At 45.8% G+C, this 17,979-nt stretch overlaps 1 protein-coding gene across 1 annotated transcript in view; it reads right to left on the bottom strand.

The window, feature by feature from the left end:
• Positions 1–1,201: 1,201 nt before the first annotated feature.
• The window catches only part of DUOX2 (dual oxidase 2), a 37,216-nt gene continuing 20,438 nt past the window's right edge, over positions 1,202–17,979 (bottom strand). Inside the window, exons 17-33 of the mRNA XM_055002300.1 lie at positions 17,786–17,971; positions 15,633–15,858; positions 14,761–14,854; positions 13,822–13,997; positions 13,329–13,398; positions 12,287–12,382; positions 10,595–10,773; positions 9,774–10,004; positions 8,812–8,911; positions 8,388–8,437; positions 8,163–8,290; positions 7,485–7,638; positions 5,706–5,938; positions 5,100–5,258; positions 3,793–3,948; positions 3,237–3,365; positions 1,202–2,575 (exon numbers count right to left, since the gene is read on the bottom strand). Coding sequence (XP_054858275.1) covers positions 2,453–2,575; positions 3,237–3,365; positions 3,793–3,948; positions 5,100–5,258; positions 5,706–5,938; positions 7,485–7,638; positions 8,163–8,290; positions 8,388–8,437; positions 8,812–8,911; positions 9,774–10,004; positions 10,595–10,773; positions 12,287–12,382; positions 13,329–13,398; positions 13,822–13,997; positions 14,761–14,854; positions 15,633–15,858; positions 17,786–17,971 — 2,490 coding nt within the window. The 3' untranslated portion in view covers positions 1,202–2,452. The remainder of the gene's footprint in view (positions 2,576–3,236; positions 3,366–3,792; positions 3,949–5,099; positions 5,259–5,705; positions 5,939–7,484; positions 7,639–8,162; positions 8,291–8,387; positions 8,438–8,811; positions 8,912–9,773; positions 10,005–10,594; positions 10,774–12,286; positions 12,383–13,328; positions 13,399–13,821; positions 13,998–14,760; positions 14,855–15,632; positions 15,859–17,785; positions 17,972–17,979) is intronic.

Genomic DNA, 17,979 nt, shown 5'->3' on the forward strand with positions numbered 1-17,979 from the left:
GCCAATAATTATAGGCCTGCCATCCCGGAGAGAGCCCTGGAGTTTAGTAATGTGGCTTCAGCCCAAACTGAGATGTATTCTCATGAGTCAGCAGCTGCCCCTGGACATAACCTCAGGAAGGGCCTCGCTCAAGGCCATACTGAGATCTTTTGAGAGGAGGATGACAAAGACTCAGGAGCTTTGGTTGGAGGGGGAGGAACACATTTTGGTGCACATCTCATTTTACATATCTTTAAAACTCACGTGCATGAAAGAATGCACCTGTCAGTGAGCCAGCTCCAATACAGGAACAATTGCATAGGCTATGTCTTCCATGGTGGAGGCACAAAATAAGGCTTTTGGGTTTTTTTTAAAGATACATTTTCATGTGGAAGTGGGTATTGGGTTTGCCTTTTGGTGTAGGAGTATTGGGTTTGCCTTTTGGTACAGAGCCAGTTTGGTGTAGTGGTTAAGAGCGGCAGGACTCTAATCTGGAGAACTAGGTTTGATTCCCCCACTCCTCCTCTTAAAGCCAGCTGGGTGACCTTGGGTCAGTCACAGCTCTCTCAGAGATCTCTCAGCCCCACCCACCTCACACGTTGTCTTTTGTGGGGATAATAACAACACTGACTTGGTAACTGCTCTGAATGTGGCACTAATCCTTCCTGGATAGTGATATATAAACACAAGGTTATTACTGTTTCATGGACAACTGGGCACCAACTGGTTCGTTTGGTTTGTGAAAACGTCACTCCAGGGTCAGCAGAAGGTCTGCAGAGAGCCCATGCCCCCTGTTGCCTTGGAAACTGATTGATTGATGCCAGGCTGTGTGCAGTGATGAACCGAAATATGAACCAAATGAACCGGGCTAAAATTTGTCACGTTTCGTGAGAAATGAGCTCCCACAAACTGCCATTTTGTGAACCATGAACTGGCCCAGTTCGTGAAGAATATCGGTTCGTGCCCACCTCTAGTTGCCAGCCTCCATGTGGTGGCCGGAGATCTCCCAGGTTTACAACTCACCTCCAGGCAACAGGGATCAGTTCCCCTAGACGAAGTGTCTGCTTTGGACTCTACGGCATTATACCTCACTGAGGACCCTCCTCAAACCCTCTCCTTGCCAGGCTTCATCCCCTAAATTTCCAAGAATTTCCAAACTCAGAGCTGGCAACGCTGGCCAGTGTCTTACGCTTTAAATAATTTACCAAATCTCTCAACACTATTAGCAGTTCTTAATTCGGTTCTTTTTATTCATTTACAGTTAACTAAAAGAGCAAAACAAACAAGTTCAAAACTCAGCAGTATTGTGGAAGATCCATATTTAAAAGATATACTGATACTTAGCTTAGAACAGCGAGTTTCAGTTTTCTGAAATTCCTATTGCTAGAAGGAAAAAAACCATAGGTGTGTAAGGCAAATGATTGGCTGACTTTGACTCTCCCTGTCAGTTCCATAGTCATCTCTCACATTCAACACAAGCAGGAGAAGCCACTACATCCTTGTACCTGCATCACACTCTGAGACGCTCAGGCCACTGCTTTAACGGGTGCATGTGTGTGCAAATTGTAACCCAAGCTTTAGCTGCTTTGCCTAATTATTAAACTAGTTTTTAAGCCTATATACGGTATCCCAAAGTTTGCTAGACTTCTCCATAGTGCCCAGGGCATACTTCTAGCCTACAGTCATGACCACAGTTAACATTGTTCAACTATCCTAACTACCAGCAGAGGAACCCTGGCAGCTGTAGGTTGTAGAAAGAGGGTTATGGGTTGTTCGTAAATGCTTTCACAACCCTAATCTACAAAGTTCTTTGAGGGAAGGCAAACCCTGTTTCAAACATTTATATATTTGTAACAGATATTCTGTGAGTCTTTTGGACATCAAATCTCTTGTCCCTGTCCTTGCCACAGGCTAAGAAGATTCTTCTTCTAGGTTTTGTAGCATTGGGATACTGCATCTACCCAAAGTAAGATGACCTGGAACCTATGATGATCACTTTAAAAAAAGCTTATCCATAAAAGGTTTTTAATTACTGCATGTAACTATAACTTGCATGTGAATTTAAGATGGACCCCACTTTTTCTTGATGACGTTTGTGGAGGAAGGGAATAGTCTCAAGTAAATAGGGTATTTATTTTAAAATATGTCTATCAAGGGCTTCCGAGGTGACTTCCGTACCGTCAGTTAAAACAATCTGAGCATGGCATTGATCTGGGTGTTCTCCAAATGTGGTCTGGGGGCAAATTTTCCCAATTGGTATGGGCAATTACCAAGAACTTCTCAGGCCCCGACATTCTTGGTAGGGACAGAAGCACCCTTGTCCTCAAGGCACTAAAATATGACTGTCACCCCTCCAAACTTCCCTCTCATTGGAAATGTGTCTGTTACAAAAATAGCAAGGGGAATGGGTGGGCACGACAAGCAGTTGCATGCCAGCCATCCCCAAAAATGTGGGGCAGAGTCAGCCAGAGGCCTAAAAGTTCTCATAATGATGCACGAAGTAGGTCTGATCCCGTTTGTTGATCTTTTTGCAGGCTTTCTCCACATTCTTAGTCATGCCTGGAGGGCCACAGCTGAACACCCCGATCTTCTTAACCTGAAAGCAAGGGAAAGAACCTCTCAGAATGACGAACGCTGTAAAAGGTGAGTGAGCCGCAAAATTCATGCCCCTCCTCGAGAGGAGCTCCAAGCTAGGAGGGGTGTCATAGCTAAAAGAGGTTGCAGAAAGCTCCCGGGTTCAGTCTCCGTTAGAGGGAGCAGGTGTTGGGACAGTCCTCTACTTGAGACCCTGGAGAGCAGCTGCCGATCAGAGTAGGCAATACCAACTTGGACAGGCCATGGGTCTGACTCAGTATAAGGAAGTTTCATGAGTTCATGGGCTTTGCCTCAGTTGTAGCTCCAGTTAAAAAAACACTCTCAGTGCCAAAGAACATGAAATAGTGGGGAACAAAGATCTGATCCCCCAATATGTACTTTATCTTCACAAAGGAACTCGTGTGTGTGTGTGGAAGAAACGTGCAATATATCAGGGCCACGGATAGTGTGGGGAGCAGAGACTTTTAGCAGAACTGGTTCTTCTGTTGGAGGAAAGTTTCAGACTTGGCTGGGCAGAAGGTTAAGATACATGCTGCTAACTCTATCCCTTTATAGCCCTTGCAAATTGCAAAATTCCTTAAAAGGGCTCTGCCTCTTTGCCTGCTATCACTCCCCGTGCACTGGCTGCTCTCAGAATGCTTCTGCCCTTTCTTGCTACTGACCTCTGGATGGACCTCTTGCAAGGAACAGAAGAAGGGGATAAAGGGTGGCCGTCCAAAGTGGGTGATGGACCGCAGGCCTGTGAACAAGCTCCGGTTCAGGACCTTCTGAAAGTGCCTCTCACAGATGTACTAGAAAGAAAAAGAAGAGAATGCAGTCAGAGCACAGAGAACAACGCTACCGCTCTCCCTGGAGTCTGCCACTGTGATTATAGAAACCAGAGTAGAACTGGGCCAGGAGGAACGCCAGCCTCTGCAAAAGGGACTGAGAGCCAAGCTACAAGTGACGCCTGACACAGGTTGGACACTGGTCAGCTTCCCTCAAGTTTTGATGGGAAATGTAGGCATCCTGGTCTTGCAGCTGTAATGGAGAGCCAAGCTGTAAAACCAGGACGCCTACATTTCTCATCAAAACTTGAGGTAAGCTGACAAGTGTCCAACCTGTGTCAGGCGTCACTTGTAGCTTGGCTCTGAGATGCAACTTTTGACCATTCCTGGAGAAGCAGATAGGGCCCAGTGCATTGTGGAGTCCTGAGTTTTTGGCTTGCAAAGGACTCACCAGCATAGTTGTGCGCAGGTCGAATTTCTCTGCCAGTTGAGTGATGTAGATGTGGACGGACACCAGTTCACGCTGGTCGTTTTCCTCCAGCTCGCGGATTATGTCGGCCAGCCACTCAAACTGCCGCTGCGTTCGTGTCACCCAAATGAAATAGATCTGGGAAGGATGAGAGGAGAGAGACAGTTATCGCCGGCACCCTCAAAGAAACAGTATTACAGACCTTTGGATCTGTTCTTATGTATCTGAATTCCTCCTCTCCTTCTAACTCCTCTCATTCTTTTCAACCCTGGACTGGATTGAGCTGCCATCAATCCCTGAGAATTGCTTATGCTGAGCCAATGTAGGCGTTCATCATTAGAACTTCATAGCTGAAGTCCCCTTGGATCTGCCAAGCCTAGTAAGCGAAGTATCGCTTGTGAGTTTCAAGCTCATCTCAGCAGAGCATCAGCTACAGGAGTTTTCTTAAGCTGTGCTCTGATCCAAAGAAGTACAGTACAAGTTCTTGAAGATCAGCCGTACTGAGAATCCCTAAGTTAGGGAAACCAGTCCTGGTGCCTGCCTGGCTAGAAAGAGGGACAGTGCAACTTGGGATGCTCACTCTTGTGGTCCAGCAAGAACAAAGAAGACTGTTCCCCGTAGCTGATGGCACAGTTTAAAGCACCCACGGGGAAGGCCTGATGGCTTGACTACATGATGTTTACGGGTCCACCCCATGTATGCCCTTGGGACCTGTGCACTGGGTGTTCTGTGCTGCACTTAAATTCCCAGGTACATTGAGGGACAATTCAGGAGATGTACTATGGCACATAGGGAGGGGGCTCTTAAACCTTCCCCTCCACACTTTTTTCCTGGCCAGCTTGAAATAACAACAACAACAACAATAACAACAACATTCAATTTATATACTGCCCTTCAGGACAACTGAATGCCCACTCAGAGCAGTTTACAAAGTGTGTTATTATTATCCCCACAACAAAATCCCCTGTGAGGTGGGTGGGGCTGAGAGAGCTCCAGAGAACTAGGACTAGCCTAAGGTCACCCAGCTGGCTTCAAGTGGAGGAGTGGGGAATCAAACCCGACTCTCCAGATTAGAGTCCCGCGCTCTTAACCACTACACCGAAATGGCTCTAGGGAGCTGCTCTTTGCCTTGCTGGATAAATGTATATGCTTTAATAAGCTACATGTATCCTGATGGGAATTCCCACCTCCTCTAGTGTCTGATTGCCCCTCCTTCTGAGAGGCACATCAGGTTCTCAGAGAGCTGTACCAGTCCCTTACCAGAGCATTTCCCGTCCTTTCAACCTCACCTTCTTACAGGGGATCTTGGAGCCAACCAATGACTTGAAGACCAGATCTTTGAGGATGGAGGCAAATGGCGTCACCCCAATGCCTCCTCCCACCAGCACAGACACTTCAAACTTGTTCCACTCCTGGTGCCCTTCTCCAAAAGGCCCATCTAGGTAGAGCTGCAAGAAACAGAGGTGAAGAAGTAACCTCCATTGTTCCGACAACAGGCTGGGTTGACAGAGTCAGAATTTTATAATCTGTTTCTGTGTCGAAATCAATATGCATCCTTTATAGTTGAATGGGTAACTGGGCTCTCTAATTTCCTGCCCTAACTACTATACCACACTGGCTCCTAGATAAAATTTTGGCCTGGGATGTGGGAGATCTGGAGAGAAGAGATGCCACCCTTGGGTTTTACCTTAACCCTCTCCCCCCCAAAACACCCCAATTGGGAGGTCTTGGGCAAGTCTTTCTCAGATCTTTAACTACTGGGAAAAAATAATAGACCTCAGGGATTAGCTTGAGGAGGCAAACGGCATGTTTCTGTTTAGAAAACCCAGGCACCGATTTTTCCTGAATTAAACTCTAGGCAGGGGGAAATAAAAGAAAACCACATGCAGCCTTACCTTGGGGTACTTGCCAATTTCTGCTACGCTTTCTGGGGAGTAGAGCTCTCTTAGTCGGGTTGTCCATGGCCCAGCTGCTCGGATATGCAAGCTCAGCGTGTCCTCGTGGGGAGCAGAGGTCAGAGTGAAGGGGTGGTACTCAGTGGTCCCCAGGGACAGACAGGCGATCCGTACCCACTGCCCAGACCGGTAGTCAAAGTCTTCGGGTCTCTGGAACTGGAGGTGAGTGACCCCTGCAAGAGGGTAGAGGGGGAAACGGGCTTCCTGAGCATCTGCCATCAATTGTAACTTCTAAGGATGCTGGGACAGATCCTCCAAGAAGGTCCAAGATCTTCCTCCAGAATAAGAGGCTCTTCCATTGGAGGAAGAGCCACTTAAGTTGGAGGAAAGATCCTTAGGCTGGGGGAAGGCTAATTGGAGGTTGGTTGGATCCACACAAATGGAGAGGGAGCTGAACACTGGAGAACAACAGCTCCAGCTGCTCATGCTAACAACTTTTTAGTAAAGCATCCCTCCAAGTGTGAAAGCCAGTGGGGGTAGTGGTTGGAATCTTGAGCTAGGAGCTGGAAGGCCTGGGCTCAAATCCCCATTTAGCCAGGAAGCTTACTAGGTGACCTTAGGCTAATGTTCTTATCAATTTAACCTATCTGCACAGGATTGCTATGAGGATAAAATGGGGGGGAAACCATGTATGGTGCTCAGAGCTCTGTGGAGGAAAGGTGGGATAGAAATGTAATAGGGGAAAAATAGGGACAGTGATTTAATAGGAATGGGTGCTGGGCAATAGGGACTGTGCATAGTGAGAAGGCACAGTTGAAGCAATGTACTAAAGTGTATTGGTGGTGTTGGAGAGTGCTGTCAAGTCATAGCTGACTTATGGCAACCTCTGATGGGATTTTCATGGCAAGAGACTAACAAAGCTGGTTTACCATTGCCTGCCTCTGCAACCCTGGTGTTCCTTGGAGGTCTCCCATCCCATTACTAACCAAGGCCAACCCTGCTTAGCTTCCAAGATTTGATGTGATTGGGCTTACCTAGGCTATCCAGGTCAGGGCTATTCAAATGCATTAGGATGGAAGAAAGAATGGGATGTCCTTCTGGGTTGTGACTGCACTGATGAGCTCTCCTTGCAACAACACAGTAATGGACTTAAAAAGAGACCTGGGCTTGATTGCCATCTCTTTGAATGGACAGAGGCTCTGCATCTTTCATAGTTGCAGCAGGCAACGTTATAGCATTATATAATTGTGCACAAAGACATAATAGTACTAAGGTAAAGTTCTATTGGCTAGAGGCACCGGTCCTTTGAACATTTAAGCAGATGACAGCCTTTGTCCTGGATCACAGAGTGAGCCAGAAGGCCTTGCTGTGAATGGCTGACAGCTACTACAAATCCATCCACTTTGACAAAAGGAACCTCACTGTAAGGGATGAAATAGTGAGCCAAGCTACAAGTGACGTCTTACCCAGGTTGGAAACTTGTCAGCTTCCCTCAAGTTCTGATGGGAAATGTAGGCGTCCTGGTTTTACAGCTTGGCTCTCCATTACAGCTGCAAGACCAGGATGCCTACATTTCCCATCAAAACTTGAGGGAAGCTGACCAGTGTCCAACCTGTGTCAGGCGTCACTTGTAGCTTAGCTCTAAGGAAGCAGATGTGGAAAACAGGCCAAGCCATCCCATGTGAGGAAAAGCAATAGGCACACAGGTACCGGCATCACTCTGCCAGGAGCCAATCCCTCGTAGAAGTTCAGTAGGAATGGTCAACGATCCCACGTTACCTGAAGGGAGGAGCTCCGCCTTTACCACGCCAATCTCCACCTTTTTCCTGCTCAGGCTGATGAGTTTGTCTGCGCTATAGATGAGAGCCGGGACGATGAAATAAATGTGGAAACGGGGCTGCTGGATCAGCGCATAGCTACCGTGGATGATAACCTGGGAGGGGGAACACATTAACCCAACAGCGCAGTCACGGTATGGCATCTTTTTCTGTAAATATGGTGGCAACGAGTGTTTCACATCAACTCCTACTTGATCCTTTTTTCAAAAAAATAGAGATGCTAGGGACTGAATCTGAATGCAAAGGAAGCTTATCACTGAGTCACAGCCCCTCCCAAATATTTGACTTGGTATAAAGGGATTTCTTGTGTTCATATATGTAATTGCACTCTCCCTCCATATACTTATGCTCCGAATACTTGTATCTCCTTATGTGTTACATGTTCTTCCCTTCCTCAGCATCTGTTAAAAAAGACGTGCCAAATTTTATAAGCCCCTCCCCTCCCCCAACCTACGCTTTGCAACTGGAACAAATTAAAGTAGATTCGTTAGCCTAAGTTATTCCTGTTGTAGAGCATTCACTTTCTTATTTTGGAATCTGCAAACAGTTAGCAGTGAGTTCTTTGCATGTTGCTTGGCACATTGGCAGTTTTATCCGGCAAAGCTCAGATGTGACTTACCAAGATATAGAGAACCACATAGAGGTGATGAGTGATCCAGAACCCCTGGAAACTAATTCGCCGGAAGTAGTGAGTGGCAAAGACATACATGATGGCAAGAATGACTAGTAACAGCACCCCGGTCATGCCTAGGAGAGAGACAGACAGAGCGAAGTGAAACTCAGGATAAGGTTAAAGGGCCAACGAGTGTTGTCAGTCAGTCCTGCACCTTTCCCTTTGTCTTACCTGGAATTGTCTCAAAAAACCACCAGTAGTACTTAGGGGGTATCTGGGACCTGGGAGAAAAGGGGTGGGAAAGGACAGAATGTAATGTCGTGATTGACACAAAAAACGTAGAACAGAACAATGCAGAAGCAGGCATTACAATAAAGATGCTACCGACACTATACTTACTAGTAGGGTTACTACTACTACTACAGGCTACAGAGATCAATTCCCCTGGAGAAGATGGCTGCTTTGGAGGGTGGCCTCTATGGCATTATACCCCACTGAGGTCCCTCCCCTCCACGGACTCCACCTTCCCTAGGCTCCATTCCCAAATCTGCAGGTATTTCCCATCCTGGAGCTATTACTTTGGATGCTACTGTTAGAATACCTCGAGGAACTCAAAAGCTCTTCCTTACGAAGGGCTGAGTTGCCTGCTACTCACCCATCATCTATAAAAACTGCAGAGAAGAGGCATGACAGGACGCTGAGGGGAGTAACTGAGAAGATGTACACATTGACGACGTGGCCCAAAGTATGCAGGACTGCAGGATGCCGAAAGAGAGAGGGAAAGAGAGAGAAGTGTCTACACTGCTAACTTAAAAAAAAAGCAGTTTCAAACACCATGGGGCCTGTAGTGCTGTGATGGAGTTACAACATGTTGCAAAGAATAATCTACACCCTCAACAAAATTACAGTTACCAGCCTCCTTTGGGGGAACCCTAGATGGCTAACCAGTTTTCAAAGTGTCTTCAATTCACTATGTAGATGTATTTACATACACGGCTCATTCTTCTTCACGGAAAACAACTGTATAAAGAACATCTATTTAAGATGTGTCTCTGCCTTCAGGACTGGCTAGCTGGCTTCTCTTTTTGAGTCAGTTTCTTCAGAAATTTCATCTCTTTGAAATGTGACTCGAGACGGGCATTATTGCCATCCGTGCATATGCATAATAAGGAAATGATTTGATCAAGTAACACAAGGATTTCCCCCCTTCCCACAGGGTTTGCATGTCTGTTTTGTCTTTATCGATATCTTTGGAGCTGTTTTGTAGTTGTTGAATGCTCACCTGGAATATTTATGTATTAGATTTCTAGGCTACCTTTCTGCTGAAGAAAGAGGATACAGGCTGTCCCATAATACTAGACCTTGGGAGCACCCAACGAAATGGGCAATGTATTCAGGACAGACCGAAGGAAATACTTCTTTCACTTGACCAGGTGGAATTTACTGCCAGTGAATATAGTGATGGCCACAAGTATAGACAGCTTTAAAAGGGGATTCGTCAGATTCTTGGGTCTATCAGTGGCCATGGTGACTGAAGGAAGACTCCATCTACCAAAGCAATAAACCTCTGAACTGGGAGGTGGCCCCAAGGGAGCATCTGTGAGTCCTAAAGTCTACCTGAAAAGATCAGGGCCCCAGTTGCAATCCAACGGTGTAAGTCCACAGCAGAATCAAAGGGGATGTAGCGATTGAAAAATGTTTCCCGTAGGAAGGTGATGAGGTTCCGACACATTGTGAGCAGGATAAACGAGTACATGAACGAGATGCTGGCACCTGCCCCCCGTGAGATGAGAATGCCCACAAAGGTCGTATCGGCAATTCCAGTGGGTGGCGATGCAAATCCATAGTCTGGGGACATAGCAAAACCAGTTAGTGGTAGAAGCCAGAATGCTGAGGAGGGTATTTTACATGCTTCTACCCTCTTTCTGCACACTTGATTTACAGACATGCTTTTGTGCCTTGTTTAGCTACATGCTGCAATGCAAAATTATTGTCAAGGATCTGAAGCAGCTATAATTGGTTAGCTGCCAGATGGGGTAGGTTTGGGGTTACAGTGGGGGTGCATCACCTTTTCCCCCTATTACAGCAACAGCGTTTGGACTAAGAACAGTTCTCGCCATAACCCAGTCTCTACAAGCCCAAGTTACGAAAGCAGCCGCTACAGCAGGGCCAGGAAGTTTGGTCAACAAACTTCCCTTGTAACCTATTAATAAAGCTCTACTTGCAGGCAGGTCTCAGTACTACTTTGGCGTTAGTTTGTGCCGCAAGCAGATACGTACGTGGCACTCTTAGGTGTGGCTGCCACAGTCCGCCTCCCCTGGAGCCAAGCATTTCTCCTTCCTCATTGTGTGAGGATGTGGAGTTCGAGCCTTGGCTGGCCATTCTAGGTCCCGGGCCTAGTGGCTGGCTGTGCACCGATAGGTTGTCTGGTAACTCACAGTAAGCCCTCTCTGCAAAGACGCCAGCCGTGATGGCTGAGAAAATCACCACGCAGATGATGTGGCGACGGTAATTCTCAATGAAGCGTTTGAATTGCTGGATCTTCTGATGAACAAGGCCCCTGTGGTACTTCTCCCTCCGAGCCTCGGTGTAGAGATGCGGCTGACTTACAGATGACCTGGAAGACGGGAAAGAACTTTTTTTTGGATGAGTCAAAATTCGAGTAAACGGGGGTGCAAAGAGACGAATTGACGAGGGTGTCTGTTAACAAATAAAAGCCACCATCTAACATCTCAGATTGCTGAAATGCAACTGCATTTCAGAGGGCTAGCCATCTCAGTCTGTGCAGGAGTCTGGTGGCAGCTTAAAAGCTGACAGATTTTATTTATGCATCAGCCTTTATGATTCAGAGAGTTCACAATCAGAGGCTGCAGCGAACCAAACGCACTCCATTCCAGAATTCATGCTTCTGATGATGGGAGTTCTGTCTCAAGAAAGCTTATGCTGGAATAAATTATGTTTGTCACTAAAGTGCCCCTGGGACCCCTGGTTTTTTACCCTTTTGTGCAAAGTGGTGAAGTGGTAGTACTAGCTCCCCCCCAAACAGCAGGAGTCTGAAAATATCCAAGCAGGCTGGGCTGGAAAGAGGGATCCTAGTGAGCAAGGAAATATGAATTGTGTGTGTGCGTGTGCTGTAAACCTGCTTGAAAGAGTGATATTGCTTTTTTGCTACAAAGAGATATGTGTGAACCTAGATGGAGTGCCTGTACTTATTTCCAAGTCAGCAAAGTACTTCGAGCTCTTGGCTGGCAACCACCAGAGGCCCTCACAGGCCACCATACAGGGTGACTGTCACAAAATAAATTAATAGCATGGGAGCCATTGAGATGTCAGTTCCTTAAGCCTGTTCAGGAATCTAAAACAGCTCAAAAGCCGCCACTTCCTCAACTACTGAATGAAGATCCGTGTACGACACTTGCAGGTGATCTAGTTAGAAGGCTTCCTCCACCTGTAAATGCTTTATCGCCATGGAAAGAGCAACACACGCAGACATTCACCAGGGCCTGCCCTGCTCTGTGGCTAAGAAACTGACCCCAAGCCAAACAGTTACTGATAAGCCAGTCAACTCTCACAGTGTTAATACCGTGCAAGTGAAATGTTTGTCTCCCATTGAGTCAGACAGAAAGAGATAACAGCCCTCGGAAGAATGTTGAGCCACAGGCAAAAACAGTAAAGTCTGAGGGCAGCTAGAGCAATAGGGAAATTCTGCAAAATGTAATGGCACACGTTCCAAGGATAAATCAGAAAATGCAAATTCTCCCTGAGGCTATTTGCATGTGCCCAGCCCTGTGGCTTGTTTCCTTTCTGGGTTGCCGAGCATGTAAGCAGCTTCATACATCATGCTATGCGTACACTGTCTCCACACACAAAGACGATGAGCTCAGGTTCAATCTCTGGCATCTCCAATTAAAGAATATCAAGTGTTGGCAAAGACCTGTCTCTACCAAAGAGCTGGTGCCCATTGGTGCATCCAATTTGATGGATCCAAACTCCACATAAGACAGCTTTGTACATGTACAATGCACATTCCTAGCTATGCTTCAGACACGTCCTAGGCTTAGCATGAAGAGATGCCAACCAGCTCTGGCTCTATCAAAGAATAATGTCAACTTCTGTGAAAATACACTTACTTCTTGCCTGGCCGCTTCCGCAGTTCTTGACCCATGCATTCCATATGTGGTGCTACTCGGCCTGTATTTGAGAAGCCTTCCTGGTTTCGGAACATGCTGCAAGGGAGCAGGTCATTACAATCCAAAGGAGAAACTTTTTAAATGAATGATAATCTGTGACTTCTCAATGCTCTCTAAAGAGTGAGCTGCACGCCAGAAAACAGTTGCTCTAGTGCATCAGAATAGGGCCAAGGACTCCCTCTAAAAGCAGTGTCCCAGATTCCCAGGAAAAACTGCTTCTCATTTTAGTTGTGCTCCCTACATAGTAGGAAAAGAGGAAAACCTAACATGAGATGGCATGACTCAAGAAAAGAACCCACGTCCTCCAGTTTGCAGGATCTGAGCAAGTCTGTTAATGATAGGACAATGTATTGTCGAAGGTTTTCACGGCCGGAGAACGATGGCTGTTGTGGGTTTTCCGGGCTGTATTGCCGTGGTCTTGGCATTGTAGTTCCTGACATTTCCCTTTTGTGGGGAACTACAATGTTCCGAAACGTCAGGAACTACAATGCCAAGACCACGGCAATACAGCCCGGAAAACCCACAACAACCAATGATAGGACAGTTTGGCGGTCTTTCCTTCATAGGGTTGCCATAGGTTGGAGGTGACTTGACAGCACATAACACACACACACACATTTCGGCTACAGCTTCTCTTCATGAGAGCCCTCTCTCATGGAGGAGAAAGTGACTAGAGAGAACTTTTCCTCCATTCCTTGTAATACTTGGAAACACAGGATACCCATCCAAACTAGTGGATGGTAAACTCAAGACGGACAAAAGAAAACACTTCTTTTACAGCACGCTTTGCATTGTGTGTTGGAGGTCACTGCACAACAACTGCAACAAAGAACACAGTGCAGATGTTTCATAACAGCAGGGGACATGATTATTTTCTTTAACTCTCTTGGAAGGGCTACTCTGAGTAAGGGTCTGGCAACCGTAGATGCAAGCTGAATATTACAGGGACGCCAGCAGATTGGTGGATGAGCAAATAGCTTACTTGGTATCTTTGTCCTTTTGTATGAAAGAGACACGATTGCTCATGTGTTGTCTGAATCTGTCAGGAACGCCTTTGGGAGACAGAAAAGAAATTTAATCTATCATCAAGAACATATCAAGGCTTGGGAATGAGGAAGAAAGGGAAGGGATTGACTTATTTGGCTGGTTTCCTTTCCTTTTCAGAGTTCCTATGATCAAATGATCTTGAGCAGTGACTAATCAAATAATAAATTAATTTCTAAATTAAATTGCCTAGCCCAAGGCTGCTCTGACATCATGGCATCTAAGCCAATGGCTGTCAGGCTGGCAACAGACCACCACATCAACATATTTCTGCAGCAAATGTGTTCCCATAGGCAAAGAGGTGGTCAGGACAGTGCCTGCGTAACACCCAAACTGCTGTAGAAGAGCAATGGCATCAGCACTATTGAGCACAGACACACAGACACACAACACCTCTCTGAGTCTTATCTGGATCTTCCTTCTTTGCTGACCTTTAATGCAGAGCTGGGTGAAGTGGAGCTCGTTGTCATGGTCCCGCAACATGTAGTGAAAATCTTCGCACGTCAGCTCCTCCTTATCTTGGAAGCCCGACTCTCTGAACAAAGACTCAATGACCTGCTCAGTCTGATCCCGTGTGAGACAGTTGTTAGAGATATCGATGAAGGACCTAGAACCGAGGGGAGCACAGCAGACCGTCATGTTAGAAAAGGTTCAGCGGAGGGTCCAGAACCAGAATAGGGTAATGTTTAGTAGGAGTAGCTCATGAGGAGAAGCTTCTTGCAATGGGCAGGGGGCTGGACTAAAGGGGCTGTAAGGCCCCTTCCAATTCTATGATTCTATGAGGAATATCCCAGCGTCTGCCCCTGATTGCTGTTAGAGGGGGAGGGGAAGGCTGTACTCTTACTAGCAGGTGTCAGAAGCAGCAGCCCAGCTGCAGGCACGGGGACTTAGTGCCAGCTTGTGATGCCACCAGGGCTGGCCCATCAATTAGGCTAACTTAGGCAGTCACCTAGAGTGACCACAGCTGCTGTGGCGCCCATGGGCACCACGTTGGGGAACCCCGATGTAAGTTATATGAATTTGACCCTGTGCTTTAATTAGAATGTGCTGGCTCAGTACCTGGGCTAAGCTTGAATTGCTGATAAAGAAACACATTTTTTTCAGATATGGAAGTTTGTCCATCCTGTGCCTCTGTCTTTCAGAGCAAAGCAACCTATCTCCTCCCTCAGCAGTTGAGATCAAGACTATGACTACCTGAAGCCGGACTTAGAAAAACAGACGCAAAACTTCAGCAGGGGAAATGGTTTGGAGTCCAGGAGAACGCTACCCCTATCAGATTTTTCTCCAGCATTACAACCAAAGGGGGGGGGGACCTGGGAGTTTGCGATGCCCACGATTCTTTGCCTAAGGCAGTAGACGAGAGGACATACCTCAGCATCCGGTAGAACTCCTCCTTGGAAAGAAAGCCGTTTCCATTAATGTCATACATAGTGAACATCAGTTTGGACTTTTCTTGAGAAGATCCTGGGAGAGATGAAGGGGAAAAAATCAGGATAAACACAGCTTATCACAGAACACCATTTATCCAGAAGTTGCTTCTGAATTCACCTCTCTCTCTCTCTCTCTCTCTCTCTCCCTCTCTGTGATCATTTCAGAGAGGAATTCAGCCTTTCCTTTGTCCTCAGAGGGTGACTGTAGAAAGGGCATTGGACTCCATTTACTCTCACTCAGTCTAAACTACCTCGCTGAGGTTCTCATTTCCCCCTGCAGCCTTATCATATGCTGAAACAGCCCCACACCCTGCTGCACAGCTGGTTTGGCACATGAGAGCTGCACTGGGGCCTCATCAGGACTGGACCCTCATGGCATTTTTAAAATCACTTAAAAATGGTGTCCGCATCCTTCTGGCAGCCACAAGGATGCTGTCACATCTAGTTTAGCCCAACAACCGGGGAGGCCAGGCTTCAAACCCCTACCTGCTATGTGAACTTGAGTGAATCACTCTCTCGGCTTAAGCTAACTCAAAGGCTGCTGAGAGGATAGAATGGAGGAAGAGAGATGCATGCATGCTGCCCTATGCTCACTGGAGGAACGGCAGGCTAGGAATGTACTTATATTAATATATTTCAAGAATGGTAGACTGCTATCTCTTACTTGGCAGGAAGGTAGGCAGTCAAAAAGGAATGTGCATGTTTTATTTGGGTAACAAACATTTTGAATGTTTTGCTCATATGGAATTCCAGATGTTCTGACAATGGGCCTGTCCCATCCCATCCTTCCAGTTGGCATCACAAAATGTCACCTTTCATGAAGACCACCAAGATATCCAAGAATTCCCTGAAGGAAATATATCCGTTGCCGTCTTTATCCGCGAGAGAGAACATGGAGTCCACAAATATGGATTGGGGCTTCAGCCCCAGCGCGTCTGCAAATTCAGCCCGGCTCAGCTCACATTTCAAGGCTTCCTTGACTTTCTCGGATGTTTCCAAGCTAAGTTCTCCAGCATCCAATCTGTCAATGTCCAGGACCTAAAAAAGCAAGCGTAAAGAGGTTTCAGGAACTGTCTAGCACTCCTACAGGGCAATCTACAAACAACTCTTCTCTTCTCTTGGTGCCTTGCCCTGTCCTGCAGAAGAGAGAAGAGTTGTTTGTCCTGCAAATATTAGTTGGAAAAGTCATCAAGGGCCCAATTATTTCTCAACGGTGTAGAACATTGATGGGATTATTCACATAGAGACAGTTTTGCAAACTCTATTTGATATTACTGGAATTGAGAGTACTTCCTTAGTCTTCAACAAACAACAGCACTAAATACTGATCCCCACAATGGGAAATTGAACTTGTCAAAGTACAAGTTCCTTTCACGCTACGTTGCCACCTTTATACTCAAAGCCCATTTACAATACTTGCCCACATCCTTTTCTCCCAGTCCCCTACATTTGCCAAGTAGACTTTAAAAAAAAATGGTGCCAGATTTGCCCAGAGCTTATTTGTGCAATCTTTTTAAAAAACAGTTAATTTTGCTTCAGCATGCACTTTTTTTTAAAGGCAAGAGAAGGAAACATGGAAATACATCTCTATGGAACAGAAGGTCTGGCACATAGCAGAAGAGAGGTCTGTAGTGAATATTAGTGAATAGGGAAGATACAGAAATTTAAAAAACAAAACAAATCTTTGTGAAAATGGAGGATAAGATCTGGGAGAAGAGTTCAAAGCATCAGTCTAGATAACAGTTGCTAACATATATAAAAATCTCCTTGTCAAAGAACTTGAAAGGACTTGTTTAATTTTCCCAAAGAGATTTTTGTTTAAAAACTTGGTCAGGCTGCTGAATTGAAATTTAAATACACCCATCTGTTGACAGTGGGAGACAATTATGGCATGTTTTGTTGTTTTTACATTGATAAATTATTTTAATTGTCAGCTGATTTGAGCTGCTTAATTCTTGGAGTATTTCTTTTAATTCTATTGATAGCCAGTCATTTTAGAAGGGTGGGATATAAATATTTTAAGTAAATAATAAAATTAGTAAATACCATCTTGCCTTAATTATGGGCTGATTCCACACACATTGGATAATGCAGTTCCAATCCTCTTTATAGATCATTTGGAACAGATTTTTTCGTGTGCGGAACAAAAAAATCCACCTCAAACGATTGATAAAGTGCATTATCCAATGTGTGCGGAATCAGCCATGATGCTTTCCCCAAAGCCTCATTGAAGAGTTCTGGAAAGCCACTATTTCTCTCACATGTACATATAAGTTTCCCCACTGGGGCAAATAGAAGCTGCCAATGCTGTTTCAGGTTGGGGAAAAGATACAGGAGAGATCTCTCTCCATATAATTTTGATACAAATTGGGGTCTCATGCACAGATATGCCAGCCCTACATCTGAGTTGACAGGACCTGGGGCTAGGGTAGCCAACTTCCATGTAGGGCCTGGAGATCTCCTGTAATTACAACTCATCTCCAGACTACGGAGACCAGTTCCCCTGGAGAAAATGGCTGCTTTGGAGGGTGGACTCTATGGCATTATTCTCCGCTGAGGTCATTGCCCTCCCCAGGCTCTAGCCCCCAAATCTCCAGGAATCTCCCAACTCAGAGTTGGCAAACCTACTGGGGCAAACCTAGAAACATTGCAGTGTGCCATTATGCCTTTAGATATTGTTTTGTAGGGCAGTAATTTTAGCACCAGAAAGAAGATAGCATTTAGCGAAGATAGCGAAGTTGGTTTGCACACTTGGCATCCTCCAGCCATGGTGCTGAATACTCAGCTAGCCAAAGTGTGTGTATGTTTGTTCAAATGAACAAATGGACAGATGAACAAACGATTGTTCTTTCTTTCTTTCTTTCTTTCTTTCTTTCTTTCTTTCTTTCTTTCTTTCTTTCTTTCTTTCTTTCTTTCTTTCTTTCTTTCTTTCTTTCTTTCTAAATCATCTTACTTCTGAGCATACCTGGGCAAATAAATGCCGGAAAAAAATCTCCAGGATGTGCTTCCGTTGCTCCTTGGTAACAGCTTTCTTCAGCAACTCCTGTTCCTTCATCTCAGACATGTGCAGAGTCAGCCTGCTTCTCTCTAAGTAGGTTTTGAGGTGCCCAAGGAAGTCTCTACACTCTGCCTCTCCGCTGAACATCAGCACCTAAGGAA

The sequence above is a fragment of the Eublepharis macularius genome, chromosome 18, assembly GCF_028583425.1.
Source record: "Eublepharis macularius isolate TG4126 chromosome 18, MPM_Emac_v1.0, whole genome shotgun sequence".
Taxonomy (NCBI): Eukaryota; Metazoa; Chordata; class Lepidosauria; order Squamata; family Eublepharidae; genus Eublepharis; species Eublepharis macularius.